Source organism: Mustela putorius, unplaced genomic scaffold (genome assembly GCF_011764305.1).
Source record: "Mustela putorius furo isolate JIRA1106 unplaced genomic scaffold, ASM1176430v1.1 tig00003869_pilon_pilon_pilon, whole genome shotgun sequence".
NCBI lineage: Eukaryota > Metazoa > Chordata > Mammalia > Carnivora > Mustelidae > Mustela > Mustela putorius.
The window spans coordinates 10,910,394-10,920,529 of NW_025422021.1; the positions used below are offsets into that span (position 1 = coordinate 10,910,394).

General features: G+C 34.5%; 1 protein-coding gene across 2 annotated transcripts in view; it reads right to left on the reverse strand.

Annotated features, from left to right (window-relative positions):
* Positions 1–6,287, reverse strand: part of ERICH2 (glutamate rich 2) — a 29,007-nt gene extending 22,720 nt beyond the window's left edge. Inside the window, exons 1-3 of one of the 2 annotated variants that reach the window (XM_045066777.1) lie at positions 6,170–6,287; positions 3,120–3,226; positions 2,406–2,593 (exon numbers count right to left, since the gene is read on the reverse strand). In XM_045066777.1, the coding sequence (XP_044922712.1) occupies positions 2,406–2,593; positions 3,120–3,195 (264 nt within the window). In that variant the 5' untranslated portion in view covers positions 3,196–3,226; positions 6,170–6,287. Of the gene's footprint in view, positions 1–2,405; positions 2,594–3,119; positions 3,227–5,516; positions 5,619–6,169 lie in introns of those variants that run through there. The other variant, XM_013052056.2, reaches the window with a different exon arrangement.
* Positions 6,288–10,136: the final 3,849 nt, after the last annotated feature.

Sequence of the window (10,136 nt, forward strand, 5' to 3'; positions counted from 1 at the left end):
ATGTCATATACTCAAAAGTAAAATATGAACATGATGGAAATAGATATAAAATATTTAAATAAAACTTGTAGAGATGATAAAATATGTGCATTTTATATATACACATGGAGAGAGAAAAAGGGAGAGAGAAAGGCTGGGAGGTTGGGATTAAATGGCAGATTATAATTACAAAGAAAAGATTGGAACTTTCCAAAGAAATTTAGAGAAATTTCTAAAATGAAATATATAGATAAAACAAACAAAAAAGTGACATCAGTGACGTTTGGGGCAACACTGGGTGATCTAACATACATGTAACTTGTAGCTCAGAAGAAGAAAGGGAGAGAAGAGTTCAAAAAAATTATTTAAAGACTTAATAACTGAACATTTTCCAAATCTGGTGTAAACTATAAACTCATTGATATAAGGATCTCAATGAACAGAAACAACATGAAGAATACCACATCAAGGTACATCATAAATTGCCAAAAATAACAATACAAAAGAAAAAAAATTTTATTAAAGTCTGAGAAAAAGATATATAAGTTGGACAAAAGCAGTAAAGCAGACATCTTGTCTGAAATGACACAAACTGTCTGACAAATGAAGCAGTCTTTCAAAGTACAGATCTTCCTCAATTTACAATGGGGTTATAGCCCAATAAACGCTCATAAATTGAAATAAGTTGAAAATGCATTTAAGGTGCACCTGGGTGGCTCAGTCATTAAGTGTCTGCCTTTAGCTCAGATCATGATCCCAGGGTCCTGGGATCAAGCCCCGCATCGAGGGGGGGATCTCTGTGGGGGGCCTGTGTCTCCCTCTCCCACTTCCCCTGCTTGTGTTCCTTCTCTTGCTGTGTCTCACTGTCAAATGAGTAAATGAAATCTTAAAAAAAAATGCATTTAATACACTTAATCCACCAAACATTATAGCTTAGCCTAGCTTACCTTAAACATGCTCAGACCACTTATATTAGCCTAGGCAAAATCATAGGGCAAAATCATCTATCAAAACCTATTTTATACTAAAGTATTGAGTATTTCATGTAACTTACTGAATACTGTACTAAAAGTGAAAAACATAATGATTGTAGTGTATCAGGATATAAACATATCCTCATGATGGATTGGCTGGCAGGGAGTTGCAGCTGCCCAGCATCATGAGAGAGTAATCACACCACACATCACTAGCTGAGAAAGAAATGAAAATTCAAATTTAAAACTTTTACTGAATATGTATCATTTTCACATAATTGTGAAAAAATTCTAAGTTGAACCATTATAAGTCAGGGACCATCTGTACTGAAAACTACCTGGTAACTTATAAATCTCTAGCTCATGCATGCTTTAAAAATGAAGATAAAATTAAGACTTTTTCAGACAAACAAAAAGCTAACAGTATTCACTGCTGGAAGAACTGCATTATAAAAAAATACTATAGCAAGTTTTTCAGGTAAAAGGAAAATAATATCAGGTGAAAATTCAGATCAACAGAAAGCTATGGAGAACACCAGAAATGTGTTCCAAAAAAGATATTTTCCAATTAAAAAAACTTTTTAAAATATTGACAACTAAAACTAGAAATAGTGACAACTAAAACTAAAAATAATAACAATGTATTATAGGGCTTATAATATACATGGAAGTAAAATGTATGACAATAATATAAAGGATAAGAAGGGGGAGTTATAAAGTTCTTACAATATACGTGAAGTTCTATAATGTTAATTAGACTGTGATACAAGTGGGGTAAAACTGTTTTGTTCTCCATAGAATTATCAGGAAATGTTTATGTACAGCTTTTGCACATGATGTTTCAGGCTTCAGTGTCTTTGTAAATATTGTTTCCTATGCCAGGAATGCCTTCTCCATTCTACCAGATGAATTCCTAAGCTTCCCTCTTCCTTCAGGAGGAAGAGACTCCACGTCTCTTCTAAAAATCCTTCCTTTATTCCGTTTCTCCTACTTCTATTCTCAATTAGTCATTTAACCCTCCCCATGCCCAGGGAACCTCATAAATACTTCTGCTAGCACACATTTCATTGTTTATAAAATTGTACTATATATATAATATATACTTGTTAGTTCTCAAGGGTAAAGACTTATCTTTCTTATTTATCTCTAAATATCCCTCCAAACTAGCATGGTTCCTAGTTAATGTAGCAAGCATTCCTCAAAGCAGTCCTTGCAGAGTTTTATACCAAAACTTCTTTTATTCCTGTTTCTGCCTTTACCAGAATACTGTAAGCCACTTACAGAATCTTCTCTCACCTCTGACTTCATGAAGGCAGTAAGAGAGATGAGAAGCTAGGTAAGCATCTGTATATGGGCAAGGATCTCTATTATTTTTTAAATCTTCAAGGCTATATACTATTTAGTAATTTTAATATTAAGTTTCTTAAATTACAATGCACAAGTTAAACTTACTTCTGCCATTAATTCTAATGGGGCATGAGTATCCTTACTAGGGTTACCGTCTTCATCATTATCTTCATCATTGGTATCACCTTCACCATCATCGTCCGTTGATTCAGACAACTTATCATCAATATCCTGAAGGCAATGTTCATTATTTTTCTCCTGCTCTGCAAGGACTGTATCTTTAACCAATTGACCTAAGATAGAATATACATAATTTAATCAATAAATATTGAAAAGTTCAAAAATTAAAAATGGTTACTCCTAAATTAAAATGTAACAAATGTACATGTTAACTATATGGTCTCCTGTAGTTTATATTTTTCATGACTAAATGGTACCACAATGATCTTATGTGATTTCCATTTCCAAAAAAGGCAGTAAAACTGCCATGAGGAAAAAACCCAAACCAATAATGCTGAATTAATCTGAGTGTTTTTTGGTGCTTAAAATTTTAATATACAGAAAACAATTTGTTTATAAAAAATGATGATTTCAAGGAAAAATAAATTAATGCTATTCTATCTCCAGAAATACATTTGTATTATATGTTATATATATAATTTACTTTATAAATTATTATATATTATAATGTACATTATACGTTATTATTATATAATAATACAAAGCCCATTATATATAATATAATATAATATATAGTATGATGTACATTATAATATATATAATATATAATATTATAACATAGTTCCAGAAATACATTACCTTCACATAGGAAGGTAAATATGAAATAAAGCCTTGGAGAATAAAATAAGACTGGAGAGGCTGAAGAGTAAATCATTCTTAGGCAGGTCAGCTCACTGCTCAGACACCTGGATACCGAAAAATAAAAATAAGCACCAATGACTACTCATCCAGTGCTCTACACTAGGTGGAGTCACAAGAACTCAAAAATGAACAGTTCTTGACCTCAGGTACTCATTCATACTCTAACTGGGGAGTCGGAAACATAAAGGATAACTATAAAACAGTATAGAAGTACGGTGACAGACATGTACTAGGTAAATGATAGCAGAAAGGAGGACCCCATGCCACTCTGGACAGTGGTCAAGAATCGTCCAGTCCGAGCAGATCAGTTTTTCCAAGGGGAGAGGACAACACGAGGCAACACAGAAACAAGAATGTGTGTGGCATTGACAAAGCACTTTGACGCTACTTAGGGGTCAAGGTTGAAACTGCAATGGTGACAGATGTGTCTGGAAAGGTAGGTAGATCATGGGGTTTTGTAGACCAGGAACCCTGGAGTTAGGACCATATTCTAAGAATAAAGGGGTTACTAATAAAGGATTTTGAGTAGGAAAACAAGTATGATCAATTCCACATTTCTTTTTTTTATTAAAGTATTTTTTCTTTTTTTTTTTAATAGGTTTTATTTACTTATTTGACAGAGAGATACAGCGAGAGAGAGAGGGAACAACAGGCAGGAGTGGAAGAGGAAGAAGCAGGCTTCCTGCTGAGCAAGGAGCCCGATGTGGGGCTTGATCCCAGGATCATGGGATCATGACCTGAGGTGAAGGCAGATGCTTAACAACTGAGCCACCCAGGTGCCCCCAATTCTGCATTTTTTTTTTTAAGATTTTATTTATTTATTTGACAGACAGAGACCACAAGTAGGCAGAGAGGCAGAGAGAGAGGGGCAAGCAGGCTCCCTGCTCTGCGGGGCTCAATCCCAGGACCCTGAGATCATGACCTGAGCTGAAGGCAGAGGCTTAACCCACTGAGCCACCCAGGCATCCTCAATTCTGCATTTCTGAAGGAACACTTGGCTAGCAGGGTGGAAAGTATAGTTGAGGGGAGACCAAAAAAAAAAAAAAAAAAAAAATAAGAGCAAGAAGAGAAGTCAGAGGTTTCTTTAAAAAGTCCAGGTGAGAGAGATGATTAATGATAGGGCACTGGTAAAATAGGGATGGAGAGGAGGGGGAACTTAGAGAAATATTTAAGAAGTAAAATCTCAGGGCGCTTGGGTAGCTCAGTGGGTTTAAGCCTCTGCCTTCGGCTCTGGTCATGATCTCAGGGTCCTGGGATGGAGCCCGCATTGGGCTCTCTGCTCAGCAGGGAGCCTGTTTGCCTCCCCCCCCTCCCCCCGGCCCCAAACCCCATTTGTCTCTCTGCCTACTTGTGATCTCTGTCAAATAAATAAATAAAATCCTTAAAAAAAAAAGTAAAATCTCCATGATACAATCTATTAGAACATTTTCCAATAGTATAATTCTTACACTATCTTCATTCACTTTGCCATATGAGTATCACCTAAACTATTTACTCAATATTTTTCCTTGAATCTACTTTAACATACAAATTTTATCAGGTCATAATATTACCATCCATGAAACTGATACATGTATGAATAAAAATAACATACAATAATCCTAACAAACATTATATACCATTACTCTTCTGAACATTACATATATCAACTCATTTAATTCTCTCAGCATCTCAATGAGGTATATACTATTGTCACTCTGTTCACAGATGAAACTGAGGGACAGAGCGGTTAAATAACCTACCTGACTTCACACACTAATTAAGTGGCAGATCTGGCAGTCGGTTTGGCTTGAGTTCATATTCCTAACCGTGTCTTACCTTTTCCTGACGCATAAGGATATACAGTTCCATTAAACGAATTAATAGGAAAAAAATGTGTGTTTCCTAAAATTCTCTCTTTGGGAAAGACTACTGAGTGAGCTTGTCAATTCCTCTGGCTCTCCCGATGTCTTTCAGTTTCAAACAGAACTTGCATGATACCTTGCTTTCATGTAAGATTTTGAGTGTACACAAGTCTTGTGACATGGGAGTTTGGCCATTGGCTACTCCAAATCATGTAGAGACACTTGTTAGAAAGAAAATGAAGAAATCCAGGAGAGCTTGAGAGAGGACAATGTTAAGAAAATGCAGGCCAAAAAAAAAAAAAAAAAAAAAAAAAAAAAAAAAAAAAAGGAAAAGAAAAGAAAAGAAAGAAACAAAGAAAAAGAAAGGAGGAAAGGAAAAGCTGATAAAAATTCCCCACTCTAAAGCAAACTCCTGACTAAACCAAAATATGCTACCCTGGAAAGGGTCACCAGTCCTTCCTAGAATGGCTAGGCTCTTTAGGACATCTACCTGCTTCTGTTTCATTTACAGTCTCCATTCAGCTCACAGCCACCCTGATCTTCTGGTGGGTACCCAGCCTGCTCACAGACTCATCACACTGATGTCATCAGGGGAAGGTCATAATAAGGAATTAAGGACTTTATGTGACATAACAGGGTCTCCTTCAATTCACAAATGCTGAGCATCAAGGGAAATTTCCGGATCCCTAGAGTTAAGATAGTCCTCCCCCAGGTGCCATTTATTTATATTATAGCACCTACCACAATGTGTCATTGTCTTATTTTTTAGTATTATTTATTTTTAATAGTTGACTACCTCCCACTAGAATGTGAACTTCATAAAGTTGCCTATTGTGAACTATTGTATCCACAGCTTCTAAAACAGTCCTGGGACTCAATAAACCATGTTGGATGAATGGAACTTAATGCTTTCACAAGTGTTTTAGTTCATTTGAAAATTTAATACTTCATCATTATCATTTTTTATAATGTATACCATGGATTCCACACCCAACTGCATATCAGAATCATGTGGTACATGAATTTCAAAAATTACTGGTTCCTATGACCTGCTCCAGACCTATAGAATATCAATATCCCAAAGGTCACGGAGGAGGCCTCAATAAAAAGCTACATTTACTCACACAAAACAAATGTTATCACCTGTGCTTTCCTTTAAACAGGAAGATGACCGTAGCTTAGACTGTAGGTTCATTTCTGTATCTTTATTTTCAATACTCTTTGAAGATGCTCTATTTTCAGTGTTCTTTAAAGGAGCTGTATTTTCAATATTTTTTGAAGAGACTTCCTTCCTAAATGTTAACGTAAATAGTGAAAAAATACTTTCCTAGATCACAGTTCTATTTAAACCTTCACACGCATTCATACATACACACTTTTTTTTTTTTTTTAAGATTTATTTATTTTGACAGAGAGAAATCACAAGTAGACAGAGAGGCAGCCAGAGAGAGAGAGAGAGGGAAGCAAGCTCCCTGCCGAGCAGAGAGCCCGATGCGGGACTCGATCCCAGGACCCTGAGATCATGACCTGAGCCGAAGGCAGCGGCCTAATCCACTGAGCCACCCAGGCGCCCCCATACATACACACTTAATATAAATACAAAATATATCAACAATAAACTGGATAGCTAAAATGTAATATCTTTTTTGTGGAAAAGTATTAAAAATAATTTTTACTGATGATTAAAATTCAATTTCTACTTAGCATTTGTCATTATCATGTAATGATCCTTAAAATCTTCTCAGGGTTCTTTAACATAGAGAATACAAGCAATCAATTACATGAATGTCTTTGGCACATCATTATAATATGTTGGAATAAAACTAGGGATACTAGCCTTGAGGTTTTTATAGATTTATAAACCAGTTCTCACTATTGCTAAATGCTACACTTATTGAGAGTCTAACACTAATATCAAACCTTGGTCATGACATAAAGTAGCCTGCTTTTTCATTAAGCAGCCGAAATAAAGGTGAGTTAATTTTCTCTTTTAGCCTTTAAGCCTGAAACTTTATGTCACTAATAATGCATTAAGACAGAAGATTTTTGTGTGGCACACTCTGTTTACAGAGAAAGATACTCCTGCCCCTTGAAAAATCATCCCAAGTCTCTTTTCTGTGTTTTTAAGATTCTTTGAATATGTCTCCTTCACCAAAAAAAAAAAAAAAAAAAAAAAAAAATTCAACTTCTACTTTGCATGTCAAGACATAAAAAGATGTGAAGCATTTTTCTTGCCCCAGTTATGGTGGCTCTTCTTCTGACTGACATATGAATCCAGAACATGAGTACAGTTAAGTCAGTGATCTTGTACAGTGACTTAGCCAACAGGCTGAACAGCCTATCATGGGAGGGAACGGAATCTCATTTCCTCAATATATACACCTAAAGTAAAACCCCTCTCTAGTATGAAAAATGCAAAGTTGATTTACATTTGTTCTGCCTCTGCCCTCCTCGTTTTTCTAATTGTGGAGAAAAAAAAAAGCATCCAAGATGAAACTCTACATCTAAAAAGTTGAGAAATCAGTTAACTATTTAATTTCTAGTGAGATTCCTGTTATGTTATAGTTTGCCACAAGTGATTACTAGAATTTATATGCTCTAACATCTAATCTAAATAAAATAACTTTGCTGTCTTCCCCCCAACAAATTAATGTTTAGTTGAATCCAAGATACCATGTATTTATTATAAGATATACTGTTATTTAAGAAAGAAGTTTAAGTGTAAGATGCCATCAATTGTAAGAGATGTTAAAATATGAAGAAAATATGTGTGCTTAGAGTCTATGAGATATGGTACTTAGATATTCACTAATTATATCCCTAAAAGAGAGAATTTATCTGGTCTAGTTTTGAGTATTTAAATAATTAGAAATGCCTCTAATAAACCTTAATGATACAACATGGAGGAAACCAATGCCCAATATTAAATGGGATATTACTATTTGGAAGTAGTGAACATGTCATAAAAATACATATGAGAATCAACAAAATCATTTTAACAGTAAAATACGAATTCCTTTTCTGCTCACTTTCTGTAGTCTTTCTCATATCTAGTTTTAAAGAATCAAAGGCCCGAGGTCTAACCTCCTCTTCAACTACAATCTTTTGATTTCCATTTGAGAAAGTGACATTATTTATGGTAATGCTTCTAGCATTTAAGAAAAATAGATAACTGAACTGGTATACTCTAAAAGATTTGTTTTCTTTAATTCAAATAGTTACAGTTAAGGAAAGATTCAAATTTTTACTTTATATAATATCCTTTGGAAATGGAAGATGTTTATTTTAGTTTCTACTTAGGTTAAAGAGTCAGTCAAATTAGATATCCTACTGAAACATATTTATGTTAGAACATAGATAACCTAGATTTTGGACTGTTCCTAAAAATCTATTAAGAGTTTTGGGCATATTTATGAAATGGCCCCAAATTTCTATTGGGATAATTTTTTCAGTAAGTTTAGATTTCAAACTTTGTCTTAAAAATAATTTAAACTTGTCAAACATAGGCTTAAAACTGAAATTGATTAAAACTTACTTTTCTGAGAATATCCTAGCTACATTTAGAGAGACTTGTGTTGGTAAGGTACAAAGTTTGCTTGCCAATCCTGGTCTACGTCCAAAGAGGCATTTACTTAAAGTATAAAAATAGAAATAAAAAAAACAGACTTGTCATTCATCTTAGAAGAGATAAAACATACGATTATGGAAAACCTAGAGATACATTTTTTCAATTGAATGCTGTGGATTTACTTCAGGCATTCCCCACCCCCTACATCTTTAAGTATGCTTGAAAGCTTGACCCCAAACCCAACAGATCAAGGGTCCAAGATCTATAAAACTTCATCTAGCATGAAAGACATATTTTACTTTTATCGCTGAAAATTGTTAATTACATGCAATTTGTTGGGTAGACAAACTCTTTCACACATGGGATCCATGGGAAAAGAGGAAATAATAAATGTGGGCTTTGTAGCACAAAAATTTGAAACCCTTTGGTTATAAGTCCATACACTCCTTATGCCTCAGAGTAGAATAAAGTAGTTGTCAGAAGATTAAGGCAAATCTACTGCCACTGCTTCACTTGACAAAGAAGGTGGGGGGGTTGGGAGGACCTAGGAGGAGGTGCCGCCAGAGGAGGTGGAGAGTGGAAAGAAAGCTATACCGAGAAAATGCATCACCTTTCCAGGTCACAGTGCTCTTCAAGCAAAGATCTTCCATGATTTTCTATTTTCCTACTTGATCATTTTTTTCCCAGGCCTGGCCCTGTTTACGTTGAACTCTGGGTAAGGTACCCAGGTGACAAAGTCACACACCTGTGAAACTTACTGGCTACACTAACCATTCCTCCTCCTCCCTCCAAACAACAATCAAACCAAACCCAAAATATTCTCTGCAAGTGAACTGAAGGGAAGATGATTTTTGTCCTTGTACAAATTAATTTGATAAGCAGATGCGATTATTAATGAGATCAAGAGAACAAGTAATCACTCTGCTTTTCTATTTTGGCCCAGGCTACATTTGATTTATCCCTGGGGTTTAACTCAGTATGTGGATTTCCCCTTGCTTTAGTTCCAACACTGCTTATCAACGATCTATGAACATCAGTATTCACAGACACAATAGTAATATATTTTCATTAATGACCTATTATTATTGAAAATTATATCATACTTCCTTCAAAGACTAAAATTTTCTTACATTTAAAAAATTTAAATATTTTTCAACCATGTAATTGGATATACATATTCACATATAGATTAATATACTTAATGAGGCATTTGTTTTTTCTGATTATCTATAATAATCTGTAATAAACATAGGTTCTCTGTCTTTGATCTGTTATACATTCTCTTTAATACAAAAATATGTAATTAAATATAATTTACAACAAAGGCCAAGGTGACTCTAATTTTAATTTTTAGCTTTGACAGCATGAAAATTAAAATGTATATTGCATAATGTGAAAAATTTCCCAGTCAATTTTATTCAGAATAAACCAAAATAATATCAGTTTGGCACCATTCTACCAATCTGTCAATAATTGATCTCTATGAATGTGTTTTATGATCAACTTTCAAAGTATAATTTTTCATGGAATTAATAGAATTTT